We start from the raw sequence: 20,708 nt of genomic DNA, 5'->3' as shown, positions 1-20,708 counted from the left end.
GGACAACCTGGTGGGTGGCAGGGAATACATATGATGATCACACCTGTTCGCTGTCTCATTACCCTTACCTAATTTAAATAATAATATTAATAAAATTATTGTTATTATTACTACTACTATTATTGAGGATCATTCTTATTTAATTCTGCTGTACCTCACGCTGTTTGTTGGTGCCTATAACTCTGTCAGCAGATATATAGATCACTTGTGAGTAGGGTTGTGAGGGATCATGGTGGTGGGGGAGAGGTTGACTGTTCTCTCTGATCACTGTTTTATAACGCATTGAAATCTCCACATACATGTAAGTGTATATACACATGCTTGCATGCGTGTTTATTTATATGCATGCATGCGTGTATACATATGTATACTGTACTTTCCTAATCATCAAGACTGTAAAAAGCTTACTAAAATATTGCAGGTCTCACTTTATTATTCTGCTTTGTTTAGAAGTAAAAAAAAGTACCTAGTACCTTGATTTGTACTCCCTGGAATGCAGACGAGAGAGATACATGATAACATACACTTGGAAAATCCTAGAGTGATTAGTACAGAACTTGCACACGAAAATCACTCCCCATAAAGCAAAGGACTCGGCAGGAAATGCAACATTTCCCCAATGAAAAGCAGGGGCGCCACGAGTACACTGAAAGAAAACACAGTAAGTGTCATCGGCCTAAGACTGTTACACTGCCACACAGCATACATAAGGGGGATTACCAATAGACCCATGGCTGTCTTCAAGAAGACACTGGACAGGTACCTAAAGTCAGTACTAAAGTACATAAAGTCAGTACGAACCACAGCCGGGCTGTGGTTCGTACGTCAGTTTGCATGCGGTCAGCAGTAACAGCCTGGTTGATCAGACCCTGATCCACCACGAGGCTTGGTCTCAGACCAGGCTGCGGGGGCGTTGACCCCGAGACCATCTTCAGGTATAACCAAGTAATACCTGACCCCTACGGGTTTAGCAATTCCCCATAAATATGACTGTAATCTTGAGGTACAGGTTTTCGGGGATGAGAGGCAATCATGACAAAAGTGAAATGAGTTGCATGAGCTAGTGCTGGAAACAAGTTGAATACGCAGCTTCAGGAGTATGTATGTTAAGATCGGATGAGATAGTTTAAAATAAGCGGTGACTCGACCCGCAATATTAAATTTCGTCGAGAAAATCCTTGGTTGAGATAACTGGTGACCATCTTACTGGTGACCATTTTACCGGTGACCATCTTACTAGTGACTATCTAGTTACCACAGGTCCCTAGATCAGTAGTGTTTGTACTGGGGTAGTTACCCCCCCCCGTCTAAGGGGTAACTACAGTATTTGCCTACAGTTGCTGTAGTTTTTGTTTTTGTAGTTGTGGTTGATACTGGTCTTGTTGCTGTTGTTGTCGTCGAAGTGAAAAGGTGGCAATGATCAGTGTGTTAGGTGGTAAGTATAGTGAGTGTAGTGCTGGAAGGTATGATCAGTGTGTTAGGTGGTAAGTATAGTGAGTGTAGTGCTGGAAGGTATGATCAGTGTGTTAGGTGGTAAGTATAGTGAGTGTAGTGCTGGAAGGTATGATCAGTGTGTTAGGTGGTAAGTATAGTGAGTGTAGTGCCGGAAGGTATGATCAGTGTGTTAGGTGGTAAGTATAGTGAGTGTAGTGCTGGAAGGTATGATCAGTGTGTTAGGTGGTAAGTATAGTGAGTGTAGTGCTGGAAGGTATGATCAGTGTGTTAGGTGGTAAGTATAGTGAGTGTAGTGCTGGAAGGTATGATCAGTGTGTTAGGTGGTAAGTATAGTGAGTGTAGTGCTGGAAGGTATGATCAGTGTGTTAGGTGGTAAGTATAGTGAGTGTAGTGCCGGAAGGTATGATCAGTGTGTTAGGTGGTAAGTATAGTGAGTGTAGTGCTGGAAGGTATGATCAGTGTGTTAGGTGGTAAGTATAGTGAGTGTAGTGCTGGAAGGTATGATCAGTGTGTTAGGTGGTAAGTATAGTGAGTGTAGTGCTGGAAGGTACGATCAGTGTGTTAGGTGGTAAGTATAGTGAGTGTAGTGCTGGAAGGTATGATCAGTGTGTTAGGTGGTAAGTATAGTGAGTGTAGTGCTGGAAGGTATGATCAGTGTGTTAGGTGGTAAGTATAGTGAGTGTAGTGCCGGAAGGTATGATCAGTGTGTTAGGTGGTAAGTATAGTGAGTGTAGTGCTGGAAGGTATGATCAGTGTGTTAGGTGGTAAGTATAGTGAGTGTAGTGCCGGAAGGTATGATCAGTGTGTTAGGTGGTAAGTATAGTGAGTGTAGTGCTGGAAGGTATGATCAGTGTGTTAGGTGGTAAGTATAGTGAGTGTAGTGCTGGATGGTATGATCAGTGTGTTAGGTGGTAAGTATAGTGAGTGTAGTGCCGGAAGGTATGATCAGTGTGTTAGGTGGTAAGTATAGTGAGTGTAGTGCTGGAAGGTATGATCAGTGTGTTAGGTGGTAAGTATAGTGAGTGTAGTGCTGGAAGGTATGATCAGTGTGTTAGGTGGTAAGTATAGTGAGTGTAGTGCTGGAAGGTATGATCAGTGTGTTAGGTGGTAAGTATAGTGAGTGTAGTGCCGGAAGGTATGATCAGTGTGTTAGGTGGTAAGTATAGTGAGTGTAGTGCTGGAAGGTATGATCAGTGTGTTAGGTGGTAAGTATAGTGAGTGTAGTGCTGGAAGGTATGATCAGTGTGTTAGGTGGTAAGTATAGTGAGTGTAGTGCTGGAAGGTATGATCAGTGTGTTATGTGGTAAGTATAGTGAGTGTAGTGCCGGAAGGTATGATCAGTGTGTTAGGTGGTAAGTATAGTGAGTGTAGTGCTGGAAGGTATGATCAGTGTGTTAGGTGGTAAGTATAGTGAGTAGTGCTGGAAGGTATGATCAGTGTGTTAGGTGGTAAGTATAGTGAGTGTAGTGCCGGAAGGTATGATAAGTATAGTGAGTGTAGTGCTGGAAGGTATGATCAGTGTGTTAGGTGGTAAGTATAGTGAGTGTAGTGTTGGAAGGTATGATCAGTGTGTTAGGTGGTAAGTATAGTGAGTGTAGTGCTGGAAGGTATGATCAGTGTGTTAGGTGGTAAGTATAGTGAGTGTAGTGCCGGAAGGTATGATCAGTGTGTTAGGTGGTAAGTATAGTGAGTAGTGTTGGAAGGTATGATCAGTGTGTTAGGTGGTAAGTATAGTGAGTGTAGAGCCGGAAGGTATGATCAGTGTGTTAGGTGGTAAGTATAGTGAGTGTAGTGCTGGAAGGTATGATCAGTGTGTTAGGTGGTAAGTATAGTGAGTGTAGTGCTGGAAGGTATGATCAGTGTGTTAGGTGGTAAGTATAGTGAGTGTAGTGCTGGAAGGTATGATCAGTGTGTTAGGTGGTAAGTATAGTGAGTGTAGTGCCGGAAGGTATGATCAGTGTGTTAGGTGGTAAGTATAGTGAGTGTAGTGCTGGAAGGTATGATCAGTGTGTTAGGTGGTAAGTATAGTGAGTGTAGTGCTGGAAGGTATGATCAGTGTGTTAGGTGGTAAGTATAGTGAGTGTAGTGCTGGAAGGTATGATCAGTGTGTTAGGTGGTAAGTATAGTGAGTGTAGTGCTGGAAGGTATGATCAGTGTGTTAGGTGGTAAGTATAGTGAGTGTAGTGCCGGAAGGTATGATCAGTGTGTTAGGTGGTAAGTATAGTGAGTGTAGTGCTGGAAGGTATGATCAGTGTGTTAGGTGGTAAGTATAGTGAGTGTAGTGCTGGAAGGTATGATCAGTGTGTTAGGTGGTAAGTATAGTGAGTGTAGTGCTGGAAGGTATGATCAGTGTGTTAGGTGGTAAGTATAGTGAGTGTAGTGCCGGAAGGTATGATCAGTGTGTTAGGTGGTAAGTATAGTGAGTAGTGCTGGAAGGTATGATCAGTGTGTTAGGTGGTAAGTATAGTGAGTGTAGAGCCGGAAGGTATGATCAGTGTGTTAGGAGGTAAGTATAGTGAGTGTAGTGCTGGAAGGTATGATCAGTGTGTTTGGTGGTAAGTATAGTGAGTGTAGTGCTGGAAGGTATGATCAGTGTGTTAGGTGGTAAGTATAGTGAGTGTAGTGCCGGAAGGTATGATCAGTGTGTTAGGTGGTAAGTATAGTGAGTGTAGTGCTGGAAGGTATGATCAGTGTGTTAGGTGGTAAGTATAGTGAGTGTAGTGCTGGAAGGTATGATCAGTGTGTTAGGTGGTAAGTATAGTGAGTGTAGTGCTGGAAGGTATGATCAGTGTGTTAGGTGGTAAGTATAGTGAGTGTAGTGCTGGAAGGTATGATCAGTGTGTTAGGTGGTAAGTATAGTGAGTGTAGTGCTGGAAGGTATGATCAGTGTGTTAGGTGGTAAGTATAGTGAGTGTAGTGCTGGAAGGTATGATCAGTGTGTTAGGTGGTAAGTATAGTGAGTGTAGTGCTGGAAGGTATGATCAGTGTGTTAGGTGGTAAGTATAGTGAGTGTAGTGCTGGAAGGTATGATCAGTGTGTTAGGTGGTAAGTATAGTGAGTGTAGTGCTGGAAGGTATGATCAGTGTGTTAGGTGGTAAGTATAGTGAGTGTAGTGCTGGAAGGTATGATCAGTGTGTTAGGTGGTAAGTATAGTGAGTGTAGTGCTGGAAGGTATGATCAGTGTGTTAGGTGGTAAGTATAGTGAGTGTAGTGCTGGAAGGTATGATCAGTGTGTTAGGTGGTAAGTATAGTGAGTGTAGTGCTGGAAGGTATGATCAGTGTGTTAGGTGGTAAGTATAGTGAATAGTGCTGGAAGGTACGATCAGTGTGTTAGGTGGTAAGTATAGTGAGTGTAGTGCTGGAAGGTATGATCAGTGTGTTAGGTGGTAAGTATAGTGAGTGTAGTGCTGAAAGGTATGATCAGTGTGTTAGGTGGTAAGTACAGTGAGTGTAGTGCTGGAAGGTATGATCAGTGTGTTAGGTGGTAAGTATAGTGAGTGTAGTGCTGGAAGGTATGATCAGTGTGTTAGGTGGTAAGTATAGTGAGTGTAGTGCTGGAAGGTATGATCAGTGTGTTAGGTGGTAAGTATAGTGAGTGTAGTGCTGGAAGGTACGATCAGTGTGTTAGGTGGTAAGTATAGTGAGTGTAGTGCTGGAAGGTATGATCAGTGTGTTAGGTGGTAAGTATAGTGAGTGTAGTGCCGGAAGGTATGATCAGTGTGTTAGGTGGTAAGTATAGTGAGTGTAGTGCTGGAAGGTATGATCAGTGTGTTAGGTGGTAAGTATAGTGAGTGTAGTGCTGGAAGGTATGATCAGTGTGTTAGGTGGTAAGTATAGTGAGTGTAGTGCCGGAAGGTATGATCAGTGTGTTAGGTGGTAAGTATAGTGAGTGTAGTGCTGGAAGGTATGATCAGTGTGTTAGGTGGTAAGTATAGTGAGTGTAGTGCTGGAAGGTATGATCAGTGTTAGGTGGTAAGTATAGTGAGTGTAGTGCTGGAAGGTATGATCAGTGTGTTAGGTGGTAAGTATAGTGAGTGTAGTGCCGGAAGGTATGATCAGTGTGTTAGGTGGTAAGTATAGTGAGTGTAGTGCTGGAAGGTATGATCAGTGTGTTAGGTGGTAAGTATAGTGAGTGTAGTGCTGGAAGGTATGATCAGTGTGTTAGGTGGTAAGTATAGTGAGTGTAGTGCTGGAAGGTATGATCAGTGTGTTAGGTGGTAAGTATAGTGAGTGTAGTGCTGGAAGGTATGATCAGTGTGTTAGGTGGTAAGTATAGTGAGTGTAGTGCTGGAAGGTATGATCAGTGTGTTAGGTGGTAAGTATAGTGAGTGTAGTGCTGGAAGGTATGATCAGTGTGTTAGGTGGTAAGTATAGTGAGTGTAGTGCTGGAAGGTATGATCAGTGTGTTAGGTGGTAAGTATAGTGAGTGTAGTGCCGGAAGGTATGATCAGTGTGTTAGGTGGTAAGTATAGTGAGTGTAGTGCTGGAAGGTATGATCAGTGTGTTAGGTGGTAAGTATAGTGAGTGTAGTGCCGGAAGGTATGAAAAATCCTCAGAGGATGGATTCCTGTATTAGGTCACCAGGCCTTCTGATTGACAGTCTGGTCAGTCAGACTGTTGGCACGTGCAGTTGGCAGGCATCGCAGCCTGTCTGGTTCATGGAGTGTTACAAGCAACTCCTCAAGGTTCACCTTGAAGACAGTTTGCTCAGTGTTGGCAATTCTCTTCCCTGAACTTTGTTGAAATACCTCTGATCTGATATTTACAGTTACATCTCTTGGAGTAGTTACAACAGTACTGCCTTACATAACACTTGTACTGTATCTGCTGCACTACAACAGTACTGCCTCACACAGCGGCTGTGTTGTACCTTACCTGTAGTTTACCTGGAGTTTGTTCTGGAGGTCACCGTACCAGCGGCCCGGCCTCAGAGCAGCCTCCTGGTTGCTGATGATCACAGCCCAGCGTATAAACTACAGCCCAGTTGATCAGGAACTGATTTGAGGAACCTTATGCTATCCTATGCAGTGATATTTTTGAAAGAATAGATAGGTTCTCTTGCAAATTCTCTCATTTACGTACTCTTCTTTCTTTTCTTTTCCTCACCAGGAAGCATCCTGGATCACTTCCTGGTGACTTGTGGATAAAAAAGAACGTTAAGGAGAAAATCTGTGTACGTGCTGGTGGACAGTTATGTTGATGTTGTTCAGTTGAACGATGTCTCTTGATCTTATTGCAAGTGTACCTATGTACTCGCTGAGTTGTATTCATTAAGGGTAGAGATTGGCGGCTGATCTACCGTCTCATTTGTTGTGTACTTGCGGGCCGCGGGTAGGAATGACTGGCTAAGTTAAGTGAGGTTAGGCTATATTAGTGTAGAAAAACTGTCGAGACTGCTCACAGGTATATCAGAGGTATGTTTCTCTGTTGTTGTGATCAAAGCTGCTGTTGTTGTTTCTCAGCAACAAGACACTGAAGGAACTGATTTTTTTTAAATTAAGAAGTTGTCAACGGATGAGATGTGAGCCGAGATGTGGTCACCTTGGCAGGCGTCTTGTGGTGAAACGTTGCACCTGCAGCGTGTTGATTAGCACGCCTTCCCGTTGCTGCCTGCATTCTTGCTGTACTCTCCTGACGAGAATACCAGATAACATTGTGCAGGGAGCCGTACCTCCTAGACGTACGTAACATCACTAAATGAACATGAGTGCCTCAAAGATTCTGTGACTAGTTTGTTTTGAGTCAGTAGGTAACGGAGAGAGGTATCGAGTCAACAGGTAATGGAGAGGGGGTACTGAGTCAGCAGGTAACGGAGAGGGGGTACTGGGTAAGCAGGTAACAGAGATGGGGTAATGAGTCAGCAGGTAATGGAAGGAGCATTAAGTCAGCAGGTAACGGTTAAGAGGAAAGCTGATGATACATTAGTTTTAATCTTCACGATCAATAATACACTGTATTAAGCTCATAACCTTTCATAAATATACACAAAATTGATTTTGTTGCAGCCAGTGACACGCCAAGTTGGTTGGTGGCTGAGTGGAATTTAAAGCCTATACTTTAATATATAAAGTAGGGAGCGAAATAAATTCGCAAAACAAGTGATCTTAGTGCAAGACAAGCCACGGGGGGATAAAGATCTTTCACACGTCTTCATGCATCATCAGGAGTTATGCAGTGTTATAAACGTAATAAATTTCTCTCTTGTTCATTCTCTGAAAATCTCACTTTTAACACTGACATGCCTGTTTTATAGGAAATTGTCTAAGTTTATAGGTGAGTTTCTAGGCATATCATACTACTTAGCATGACTCTTCAGTCTTGAAGCTGCAACGTTGACCTGAACTGTGGGAAGAGTTAGCGAGAGTTACACTCCAGGTTGTTGTTCGTCAGTCTTAATTCACTAAATCATTCAGTCTTACACTGGCGTATACAAAGGGTAATAACGACTTTACTTTCATAAATGACCTTCTTTTAGAAAAAAACATGCAATGTTCACAGCCTTCATAGGAACTCGTATGGTCGGCCATAAGAGAACGCATGTAGAGGTTTTGTTTCGTGACAGCGAACTGAGGATCGAGCCTCCATCACTCCTTGTGCTGAATGACCCACCCGGGTTTACGGTGGTACTTAATGTATTAGCTTGAATATTGCCGGTTTTAATTACTACCAAGTTATAAAGTGGTCTACGTGTTGTTGATGATGGAAAACATTAGGCATGTGGCTGGACCCGAGACCAGGTCTCCTGGCTGATGCTCTGATCACCTAGGCTGTTGGTTGTAGTAGCATTAAATCCACTGTAGAGATTGCAGCCCAGCTAATCAACAACTAACTCAAGGAAAACATCGGGTTCTGTCTTGAAGACATCTAGAGATCGGTTGGTAATTCCTCTTAAGTATTAACCGAAGGTATTGAAAAGTCTTGGATCCCTGACACTTATTGTGTTCTCTTATTTTACTCATGGCACCACTGCTTTTCATTAAAGTATTTTGCACTTCTGTGAAGCTTCTGTTCTCGTAGGCATTAATTTCAATGTGCGAATTTGGAACTAATCACTCTAGTATTCTTCAGGTATGGATTACGATGCATCTTTCTCGACTGAGGGACTTTTAACTCAATTTGACCATTACCCCCACGTAATAAATAGTATATAAAAAAGGATACAACTCATTACTAGCACTGATACCTATTTAGTACTAGGTGAAAGGGGGCAGCAGGTGTAAGGATGTACAAAATTGAGTTATCATTTTTGACCTTACAATATTTGCAATATGTGGTGTATGTGACGAGTATGTGTGTGTGTATATGTTATAGGTGACTGATAACCCCGAGGCAGTATGGCCGACGGAGTGGACGCAGGTGGATGCGGTACCTGAGGACCAGGTGGCTCACGTGTTCACCACTCTGGTACAACAGTGTCGACGCCTGGCTCACGAGAGGGACACCTACAATCAGGTGGGTGCTCCTCTTCTCACCAATTTTTCTGTGCTAATTTCATTAGCAGGGAAGAAACTTAGCTGATGCCAGTCTGGAGATCATGTAGTGACCAGCTCAGTGGCTAGTAACACTGTATCACTGCTTTAATAATTATTTTATTTTTATTATCACACCGGCCGATTCCCACCAAGGCAGGGTGGCCCGAAAAAGAAAAACTTTCACCATCACTCACTCCATCACTGTCTTGCCAGAAGGGTGCTTTACACTACAGTTTTTAAACTGCAACACTAACACCCCTCCTTCAGAGTGCAGGCACTGTACTTCCCATCTCCAGGACTCAAGTCCGGCCTGCCGGTTTCCCTGAATCCCTTCATAAATGTTACTTTGCTCACACTCCAACAGCACGTCAAGTATTAAAAACCATTTGTCTCCATTCACTCCTATCAAACACGCTCACGCATGCCTGCTGGAAGTCCAAGCCCCTCGCACACAAAACCTCCTTTACCCCCTCCCTCCAACCCTTCCTAGGCCGACCCCTACCCCGCCTTCCTTCCACTACAGACTGATACACTCTTGAAGTCATTCTGTTTCGCTCCATTCTCTCTACATGTCCGAACCACCTCAACAACCCTTCCTCAGCCCTCTGGACAACAGTTTTGGTAATCCCGCACCTCCTCCTAACTTCCAAACTACGAATTCTCTGCATTATATTCACACCACACATTGCCCTCAGACATGACATCTCCACTGCCTCCAGCCTTCTCCTCGCTGCAACATTCATCACCCACGCTTCACACCCATATAAGAGCGTTGGTAAAACTATACTCTCATACATTCCCCTCTTTGCCTCCAAGGACAAAGTTCTTTGTCTCCACAGACTCCTAAGTGCACCACTCACTCTTTTTCCCTCATCAATTCTATGATTCACCTCATCTTTCATAGACCCATCCGCTGACACGTCCACTCCCAAATATCTGAATACGTTCACCTCCTCCATACTCTCTCCCTCCAATCTGATATTCAATCTTTCATCACCTAATCTTTTTGTTATCCTCATAACCTTACTCTTTCCTGTATTCACCTTTAATTTTCTTCTTTTGCACACCCTACCAAATTCATCCACCAATCTCTGCAACTTCTCTTCAGAATCTCCCAAGAGCACAGTGTCATCAGCAAAGAGCAGCTGTGACAACTCCCACTTTGTGTGTGATTCTTTATCTTTTAACTCCACGCCTCTTGCCAAGACCCTCGCATTTACTTCTCTTACAACCCCATCTATAAATATATTAAACAACCACGGTGACATCACACATCCTTGTCTAAGGCCTACTTTTACTGGGAAAAAATTTCCCTCTTTCCTACATACTCTAACTTGAGCCTCACTATCCTCGTAAAAACTCTTCACTGCTTTCAGTAACCTACCTCCTACACCATACACTTGCAACATCTGCCACATTGCCCCCCTATCCACCCTGTCATACGCCTTTTCCAAATCCATAAATGCCACAAAGACCTCTTTAGCCTTATCTAAATACTGTTCACTTATATGTTTCACTGTAAACACCTGGTCCACACACCCCCTACCTTTCCTAAAGCCTCCTTGTTCATCTGCTATCCTATTCTCCGTCTTACTCTTAATTCTTTCAATTATAACTCTACCATACACTTTACCAGGTACACTCAACAGACTTATCCCCCTATAATTTTTGCACTCTCTTTTATCCCCTTTGCCTTTATACAAAGGAACTATGCATGCTCTCTGCCAATCCCTAGGTACCTTACCCTCTTCCATACATTTATTAAATAATTTCACCAACCACTCCAAAACTATATCCCCACCTGCTTTTAACATTTCTATCTTTATCCCATCAATCCCGGCTGCCTTACCCCCTTTCATTTTACCTACTGCCTCACGAACTTCCCCCACACTCACAACTGGCTCTTCCTCACTCCTACAAGATGTTATTCCTCCTTGCCCTATACACGAAATCACAGCTTCCCTATCTTCATCAACATTTAACAATTCCTCAAAATATTCCTTCCATCTTCCCAATACCTCTACCTCTCCATTTAATAACTCTCCTCTCCTATTTTTAACTGACAAATCCATTTGTTCTCTAGGCTTTCTTAACTTGTTAATCTCACTCCAAAACTTTTTCTTATTTTCAACAAAATTTGTTGATAACATCTCACCCACTCTCTCATTTGCTCTCTTTTTACATTGCTTCACCACTCTCTTAACTTCTCTCTTTTTCTCCATATACTCTTCCCTCCTTGCATCACTTCTACTTTGTAAAAACTTCTCATATGCTAACTTTTTCTCCCTTACTACTCTCTTTACATCATCATTCCACCAATCGCTCCTCTTCCCTCCTGCACCCACTTTCCTGTAACCACAAACTTCTGCTGAACACTCTAACACTACATTTTTAAACCTACCCCATACCTCTTCGACCCCATTGCCTATGCTCTCATTAGCCCATCTATCCTCCAATAGCTGTTTATATCTTACCCTAACTGCCTCCTCTTTTAGTTTATAAACCTTCACCTCTCTCTTCCCTGATGCTTCTATTCTCCTTGTATCCCATCTACCTTTTACTCTCAGTGTAGCTACAACTAGAAAATGATCTGATATATCTGTGGCCCCTCTATAAACATGTACATCCTGAAGTCTACTCAACAGTCTTTTATCTACCAATACATAATCCAACAAACTACTGTCATTTCGCCCTACATCATATCGTGTATACTTATTTATCCTCTTTTTCTTAAAATATGTATTACCTATAACTAAACCCCTTTCTATACAAAGTTCAATCAAAGGGCTCCCATTATCATTTACACCTGGCACCCCAAACTTACCTACCACACCCTCTCTAAAAGTTTCTCCTACTTTAGCATTCAAGTCCCCTACCACAATTACTCTCTCACTTGGTTCAAAGGCTCCTATACATTCACTTAACATCTCCCAAAATCTCTCTCTCTCCTCTGCATTCCTCTCTTCTCCAGGTGCATACACGCTTATTATGACCCACTTCTCGCATCCAACCTTTACTTTAATACACATAATTCTTGAATTTACACATTCATATCCTCTTTTCTCCTTCCATAACTGATCATTTAACATTACTGCTACCCCTTCCTTTGCTCTAACTCTCTCAGATACTCCAGATTTAATCCCATTTATTTCCCCCCACTGAAACTCTCCTACCCCCTTCAGAGAATACATGTGAGTGGTGTATATATCCGAGTATATATATATATATATATATATATATATATATATATATATATATATATATATATATATATATATATATATATGTATGGTAGAGCACTGGGTGTATGGTAGAGCACTGGGTGTGTGGCAGAGCACTGGGTGTGTGGTAGAGCACTGGGTGTGTGGTAGAACACTGGGGGTGTGGTAGAGCACTGGGTGTGTGGTAGAGCACCGAGTGTGGTAGAGCACTGGGTGTGGTAGAGCACTGGGTGTATGGTAGAGCACTGGGTGTATGGTAGAGCACTGGGTGTGTGGCAGAGCACTGGGTGTGTGGTAGAGCACTGGGTGTGTGGTAGAGCACTGGGTGTGTGGTAGAACACTGGGTGTGTGGTAGAGCACTGGGTGTGTGGTAGAACACTGGGGGTGTGGTAGAGCACTGGGTGTATGGTAGAGCACTGGGTGTATGGTAGAGCACTGGGGGTGTGGTAGAGCACTGGGGGTGTGGCAGAGCACTGGGTGTGTGGTAGAGCACTGGGGGTGTGGTAGAGCACTGGGTGGGGTAGAGCACTGGGTGTGTGGTAGAGCACTGGGTGTGTGGTAGAGCACTGGGGGTGTGGTAGAGCACTGGGTGGGGTAGAGCACTGGGTGTGTGGTAGAGCACTGGGGGTGTGGTAGAGCACTGGGTGTGTGGTAGAGCACTGGGTGTGTGGTAGAGCACTGCGGGTGTGGTAGAGCACTGGGTGTGTGGTAGAGCACTGGGGGTGTGGTAGAGCACTGGGTGTGTGGTAGAGTACTGGGTGGGGTAGAGCACTGGGTGTGTGGTAGAGCACTGGGGGTGTGGTAGAGCACTGGGTGTGTGGTAGAGCACTGGGTGGGGTAGAGCACTGGGTGTGTGGTAGAGCACTGGAGGTGTGGTAGAGCACTGTGTGTGTGGTAGAGCACTGGGTGGGGTAGAGCACTGGGTGTGTGGTAGAGCACTGGGGGTGTGGTAGAACACTGGGTGTGTGGTAGAGCACTGGGTGGGGTAGAGCACTGGGTGTGTGGTAGAGCACTGGGGGTATGGTAGAGCACTGGGGGGTGTGGTAGAGCACTGGGTGGGGTAGAGCACTGGGTGTGTGGTAGAGCACTGGGTGTGTGGTAGAGCACTGGGGTGTGGTAGAGCACTGGGTGTGTGGTAGAGCACTGGGGTGTGGTAGAGCACTCGGTGGGGTAGAGCACTGGGGGTGTGGTAGAGCACTGGGGGTGTGGTAGAGCACTGGGGGTGTGGTAAGCACTGGGTGGGGTAGAGCACTGGTTGTGTGGTAGAGCACTGGTTGTGTGGTAGAGCACTGGGGGTGTGGTAGAGCACTGGGTGTGTGGTAGAGCACTGGGGGTGTGGTAGAGCACTGGGTGTGTGGTAGAGCACTGGGGGTGTGGTAGAGCACTGGGGGTGTGGTAGAGCACTGGGTGGGGTAGAGCACTGGGTGTGTGGTAGAGCACTGGAGGTGTGGTAGAGCACTGTGTGTGTGGTAGAGCACTGGGGGTGTGGTAGAGCACTGGGTGTATGGTAGAGCACTGGGTGTATGGTAGAGCACTGGGGGTGTGGTAGAGCACTGGGGGTGTGGCAGAGCACTGGGTGTGTGGTAGAGCACTGGGGGTGTGGTAGAGCACTGGGTGGGGTAGAGCACTGGGTGTGTGGTAGAGCACTGGGTGTGTGGTAGAGCACTGGGGGTGTGGTAGAGCACTGGGTGGGGTAGAGCACTGGGTGTGTGGTAGAGCACTGGGGGTGTGGTAGAGCACTGGGTGTGTGGTAGAGCACTGGGTGTGTGGTAGAGCACTGCGGGTGTGGTAGAGCACTGGGTGTGTGGTAGAGCACTGGGGGTGTGGTAGAGCACTGGGTGTGTGGTAGAGTACTGGGTGGGGTAGAGCACTGGGTGTGTGGTAGAGCACTGGGGGTGTGGTAGAGCACTGGGTGTGTGGTAGAGCACTGGGTGGGGTAGAGCACTGGGTGTGTGGTAGAGCACTGGAGGTGTGGTAGAGCACTGTGTGTGTGGTAGAGCACTGGGTGGGGTAGAGCACTGGGTGTGTGGTAGAGCACTGGGGGTGTGGTAGAACACTGGGTGTGTGGTAGAGCACTGGGTGGGGTAGAGCACTGGGTGTGTGGTAGAGCACTGGGGGTTTGGTAGAGCACTGGGGGTGTGGTAGAGCTCTGGGTGGGGTAGAGCACTGGGTGTGTGGTAGAGCACTGGGTGTGTGGTAGAGCACTGGGGTGTGGTAGAGCACTGGGTGTGTGGTAGAGCACTGGGGTGTGGTAGAGCACTCGGTGGGGTAGAGCACTGGGGGTGTGGTAGAGCACTGGGGGTGTGGTAGAGCACTGGGGGTGTGGTAAGCACTGGGTGGGGTAGAGCACTGGTTGTGTGGTAGAGCACTGGTTGTGTGGTAGAGCACTGGGGGTGTGGTAGAGCACTGGGTGTGTGGTAGAGCACTGGGGGTGTGGTAGAGCACTGGGTGTGTGGTAGAGCACTGGGGGTGTGGTAGAGCACTGGGGGTGTGGTAGAGCACTGGGTGGGGTAGAGCACTGGGTGTGTGGTAGAGCACTGGGGGTTTGGTAGAGCACTGGGTGTGTGGTAGAGCACTGGGTGTGTGGTAGAGCCCTGGGGGTGTGGTAGAGCACTGGGGGTGTGGTAGAGCACTGGGTGTGTGGTAGAGCACTGGGTAGGGTAGAGCACTGGGGGTGTGGTAGAGCACTGGGTGTGTGGTAGAGCACTGGGGGTGTGGTAGAGCACTGGGTGGGGTAGAGCACTGGGGGTGTGGTAGAGCACTGGGTGTGTGGTAGAGCACTGGGTGTGTGGTAGAGCACTGGGGGTGTGGTAGAGCACTGGGTGTGTGGTAGAGCACTGGGTGTGTGGTAGAGCACTGGGGTGTGGTAGAGCACTGGGGGTGTGGTAGAGCACTGGGGGTGTGGTAGAGCACTGGGGTTGTGGTAGAGCACTGGGTGTGTGGTAGAGCACTGGGTGTGTGGTAGAGCACTGGGTTTGTGGTAGAGCACTGGGTGTGTGGTAGAGCACTGGGTGTGTGGTAGAGCACTGGGTGTGTGGTAGAGCACTGGGTGTGTGGTAGAGCACTGGGTGTGTGGTAGAGCACTGGGTGTGTGGTAGAGCACTGTGTGGTAGAGCACTGGGGGTGTGGTAGAGCACTGGGTGTTTGGTAGAGCACTGGGTGTGTGGTAGAGCACTGGGGGTGTGGTAGAGCACTGGGGGTGGGGTAGAACACTGGGGGTGGGGTAGAGCACTGGGGGTGTGGTAGAGCACTGGGGGTGTGGTAGAGCACTGGGTGTGTGGTAGAGCACTGGGTGTGTGCTAGAGCACTGGGTGTGTGGTAGAGCACTGCGGGTGTAGTAGAGCACTGGGCGTGTTGTAGAGCACTGGGGGTGTTGTAGAGCACTGGGGGGGGTGGCAGAGCACTGGGGGTGTGGTAGAGCACTGGGTGTGTGGTAGAGCACTGCGGGTGTGGTAGAGCACTGGGTGTGTGGTAGAGCACTGGGGGTGTTGTAGAGCACTGGGGGTGTGGTAGAGCACTGGGGGTGTGGTAGAGCACTGGGGGTGTTGTAGAGCACTGGGTGTGTGGTAGAGCACTGCGGGTGTGGTAGAGCACTGGGTGTGTGGTAGAGCACTGGGGGTGTTGTAGAGCACTGGGTGTGTGGTAGAGCACTGGGGGTGTTGTCGTGCACTGGGTGTGTGGTAGAGCACTGGGTGTGTGGTAGAGCACTGGGGGTGTGGTAGAGCACTGGGGTGTTGTAGAGCACTGGGTGTGTGGTAGAGCACTGGGGGTGTGGTAGAGCACTGGGGGTGTTGTAGAGCACTGGGGGTGTTGTAGAGCACTGGGGGTGTTGTAGAGCACTGGGTGTGTGGTAGAGCACTGGGGGTGTGGTAGAGCACTGGGGGTGTTGTAGAGCACTGGGGGTGTGGTAGAGCACTGGGGGTGTTGTAGAGCACTGGGGGGGGTAGAGCACTGGGTGTGTGGTAGAGCACTGGGGGTGTGGTAGAGCACTGGGGGGTGGTAGAGCACTGGGGGGGTGGTAGAGCACTGGACACACTTCACCTATAATACTTGAGTGCCACAGTTATTCTCAATATGATTGTGTGTGTGTAATTTATTATGCTCATAGTGCCTCCCTTATGTTTTAAATTTCTCTTACGATGGCTGGAGTGCAGGTTTGAAATCCTGGCGGATGCGTAACTATGAGTGCTATAAGCATGAGTTTATACATATTTTGCAGGAGCTGCTGAAGGTATTGTGTGGTGAAGGTGACGAGGAGGAGACGTCCCAGGAGAGTGTCCACCACCTGGGGGTGCAGCTGGCAGACTGCAAGGCCCAGCTGCGACGTCTACGTCAGGAGTAGTAAGTATTACTTCCTAACCTACAACGCTTTGCTTCCAACACCTGGAGTGCAGCTGGTTCTCGGGATGGTGATGACAAGTATTGATAAACCTTACAGCAGCAGGATAACACTGCTACAGGCTTGGTGATCACGTGTTGACGCACATTACAGCAGCAGGACGACACTGGTATAAGCTTGGTGATGACATGTGTTGATAATACACATTACAGCAGTCAGGGCAACACTGCTACAAGCTTGGTGATCACAAGTGTTGATAATACACATTACAGCAGTCAGGGCAACACTGCTACAAGCTTGGTGATCACAAGTGTTGATAATACACATTATTGCAATCAGGACAACACTGGTACAGGCTTGTCGGTGACATGTACTGATAATACACATTACAGTAGTCAGGACAACACGAATCTAGAGTGAACCACACAGTCTCCTCGCTGCACTTACGTTATTATTCGCATATCGCAGAAGGAATGTGATGTAAACATAATTTTAAAGCAAATATTCACATGTGACGTTACGAAATTTAATAGGAACGATTAGTGGCCTGTGGTTGCATGCTCGACCGCTGTTATGTACATTAAGTCAGTGGAGACGCCGTAAGTCCACTCTCTTGTCTGCAATATGTTCTGCCAAGGGTACAGCTCCTGGTCTTCCACGAATGCACTGTGTTAGTGAATTTGTGGTATACTCAGTTCTAGTTATTATTTCCTCCAGTTTTCCATAACGAAGTAGTTGGAATTTGTCTTCATTGAACATCATATTGTTCTGTGTTGCCTATTGGAAAACTTGGCTTATATCTTCTTGGAGATTTGCCGCGTCCTCAATGAATGACACTCTCATGCAGATCCTAGTATCGTCTGCAAAGGATGATACATTTATGTCTATGTCTGATATGAGGATGAGGAGCAGGATAGGGGCGAGTACTGTGCCTCGTGGGACAGAGGTCTTCACTATGGCAGCGTCTGATTTAACTCTGTTTACCACTACTCTTTGTGTTCGATTGGTTAGAAAGTTGAAAGATCCATCTGCCTACTTTGTCATTTATCCTTTAGCACGCATTTTATGTGCTATTACACCATCATCGCACTTGTCAAAGGCTTTCGGAAAATCTGTGTATACTACATCTGCATTATGTTTTCCAGTGCATCTACAACCATATCATAGTGATCCAGTGGTTGCGAGAGGCAGGAGCGACCTGCTCTGAACCCATGTTGCCCTGGATTGTGCAATTTTTGGGAGTCCAAGTCCTGCTTCTTAGAACTCTTTCAGAGGCTTTTGTGGGACGTTAAAGCTATTGGTCTATAGTTCTTAGCTACTGCTTTGCTGCCACCTTTATGGAGTGGGGCTATATCCGTTGTTTTTAGTGACTGTGGAATCTCACCTGTGTCTATGCTTCTTCTCCATAGCATACTTAGGGCCCGTGAGAGGGGTTTCTTGCAGTTCTTAATGAACACAGAGTTCCACGAGTCTGGGCCTGGTGCTGAGTGCATGGGCATGTTGTCGATGGTTGTCTAGTGGAGTTAGGGTTATGTCAGAAATTTGACAAACATTAGCAGGGTTTTGAGGCTCATTCATGAAAAAGTTGTTTAGATTGTCTGTCTTTAGACTGATTAGTGGCTCGCTGATACTCTAGCATTCTTGAAGAGCTCAGTGATTCTTCGCCTTCTGTAGAGGAAGTCTCTCTCTCCAGTTTACTTCTTCTATTCTTTTTTCTTAGGGGAATATGCCTTGAACATACTTCAGCTACCAGAAAGTTGATCTTTCCAAGGCACTGGTTAGGGTTCATGTAATGGAAAATATCTTCCCAACGTTTCATTTAGGACATATTTATATTTGTGTGACTTTTCATCTGAGCTGCCTCCAAGGATTATTTCTGCTACAACATTATTCGCTATATTCTTCCATTTTGTATGTCTTAGATTGAAGTCGCCAAGCAGCAAGATGTTTGGGGATGGAGCTGGAAGGTTTTCCAGACAGTAGTCAATTTTTGATAGTTGTACCTTGAACTGTTGGGAAGTTGCATCTGGTGGCTTATATACAAGCACAATGACTAAGTTTTGGTTCTCGATTTTTGTTAGAACTTCAGCTACATCATTTGTGGTGTTCAGCATTTCCGTGCAAATGAGCGACTCTTTGGTGTTGCTGGTATAATCAACAGAATTTTAATATCTGCCTGTGCTATGTTGTGCTAGGTTAATGCAAGTGTTTATGGTGGTAGTGCTGGTATTGGAATGGTCCTGGTGTGGTGGTTGTAGTGTTCCTGGAGTGGTGGTGGTTCTTTTCTGGTGTTGCTCGGATGGTGGTGGTGCTGGTACTGGAGTAGTCCTGGTGTGCCGATGTTGCTATTTTTTACTGTGATGTTGCTGGTATTACTGTAGTGTTGCCGGTGTCACTGTAGTGTTGCTGGTGTCACTGTGGTGTTGCTGGTGTCACTGTGGTGTTGCTGGCGTCACTGTGGTGTTGCTGGCGTCACTGTGGTGTTGCTGGCGTCACTGTGGTGTTGCTGGCGTCACTGTGGTGTTGCTGGCGTCACTGTGGTGTTGCTGGCGTCACTGTGGTGTTGCTGGCGTCACTGTGGTGTTGCCGGTGTCACTGTGGTGTTGCCGGTGTCACTGTGGTGTTGCTGGTGTCACTGTGGTGTTGCTGGTGTCAATGTGGTGTTGCTGGTGTCACTGTGGTGTTGCTGGTGTCACTGTGGTGTTGCCGGTGTCACTGTGGTGTTGCCGGTGTCACTGTGGTGTTGCCGGTGTCACTGTGGTGTTGCCGGTGTCACAGTGGTGTTGCCGGTGTCACTGTGGTGTTGCCGGTGTCACTGTGGTGTTGCTGGTGTCACTGTGGTGTTGCTGGTGTCACTGTGGTGTTGCTGGTGTCACTGTGGTGTTGCTGGCGTCACTGTGGTGTTGCTGGCGTCACTGTGGTGTTGCTGGTGTCACTGTGGTGTTGCTGGTGTCACTGTGGTGTTGCCGGTGTCACTGTGGTGTTGCTGGTGTCACTGTGGTGTTGCTGGTGTCACTGTGGTGTTACTGGTGTCACTGTGGTGTTGCCGGTGTCACTGTGGTGTTGCCGGTGTCACTGTGGTGTTGCTGGTGTCACTGTGGTGTTGCCGGCGTGGTGTTGCTGGCGTCACTGTGGTGTTGCTGGTGTCACTGTGGTGTTGCCGGCGTGGTGTTGCTGGCGTCACTGTGGTGTTGCTGGTGTCACTGTGGTGTTGCTGGTGTCACTGTGGTGTTGCTGGCGTCACTGTGGTGTTGCTGGTGTCACTGTGGTGTTGCTGGTGTCACTGTGGTGTTGCTGGTGTCACTGTGGTGTTGCTGGTGTCACTGTGGTGTTGCTGGCGTCACTGTGGTGTTGCTGGTGTCACTGTGGTGTTACTGGTGTAGTGTAACGCTTGCTTTACCATCATGCTTCTCACTTCACACCAACACTGCCTCTAGCTATCTCGCCATCTTTCTAGGTTACACCGACCTTTAGATAAATTAAACCTTTTTTCGCATTTAAGTTATGTTGTAGCTGCTGGCACTGGTGACACCTGGCTCGGGGCCGTGGGGCGTGACCCTGGCTACACACCATCATTAGCGTAATCCCAACTTATTTTGAAAGGGATTAGTAGGAGCCGCGTTGGTGGATAACTTGTGTAGGTCCAAGGTGCAGAGTTTTCTACCGGAGGTTTGTTTTTCTTATCAGTGATATTTTGATATTTGTTTACAACTTAAGAACTGTTATCCTATATCGGCTCGCTTTAATTAAATCCCGGCACCGTTTAAGGCACGTTACCAGTGTCTCCCTACCCACCTATCTCTCAGGATGCTACATATACCAGTCTACTAACACCTGAGCAAGGAAACATGTCCACTAAGTTACTAAGTAGTGGTTGATGGTGGTTGATATAAAATGGTACACATACGGATCCATGTTTATTAGGACTTGCATCAGCTCCCAATAAAACACAAACAAACTTGCTTACCAGCTCCCAATAAAACACAAACAAACTTGCTTACCAGCTCCCAATAAAACACAAACAAACTTGCTTACCAGCTCCCAATAAAACACAAACAAACTTGCTTACCAGCTCCCAATAAAACACAAACAAACTTGCTTACCAGCTCCCAATAAAACACAAACAAACGCTTACCAGCTCCCAATAAAACACAAACAAACTTGCTTACCAGCTCCCAATAAAACACAAACAAACTTGCTTACCAGCTCCCAATAAAACAC

General features: G+C 46.6%; 1 protein-coding gene across 2 annotated transcripts in view; it reads left to right on the top strand.

Annotated features, from left to right (window-relative positions):
* The window catches only part of LOC128699162 (girdin), a 707,427-nt gene that overhangs the window by 528,404 nt on the left and 158,315 nt on the right, over positions 1-20,708 (top strand). For both annotated transcript variants that reach the window (XM_070090172.1, XM_070090171.1), the window contains exons 4-5: positions 8,767-8,907; positions 16,368-16,489. In XM_070090172.1, the coding sequence (XP_069946273.1) occupies positions 8,767-8,907; positions 16,368-16,489 (263 nt within the window). The remainder of the gene's footprint in view (positions 1-8,766; positions 8,908-16,367; positions 16,490-20,708) is intronic.

Source organism: Cherax quadricarinatus, chromosome 31, assembly GCF_038502225.1.
Source record: "Cherax quadricarinatus isolate ZL_2023a chromosome 31, ASM3850222v1, whole genome shotgun sequence".
Taxonomy (NCBI): domain Eukaryota; kingdom Metazoa; phylum Arthropoda; class Malacostraca; order Decapoda; family Parastacidae; genus Cherax; species Cherax quadricarinatus.
Note: the sequence above shows the minus strand (reverse complement) of the source record. Positions and strands in the feature narration are given on the sequence as shown.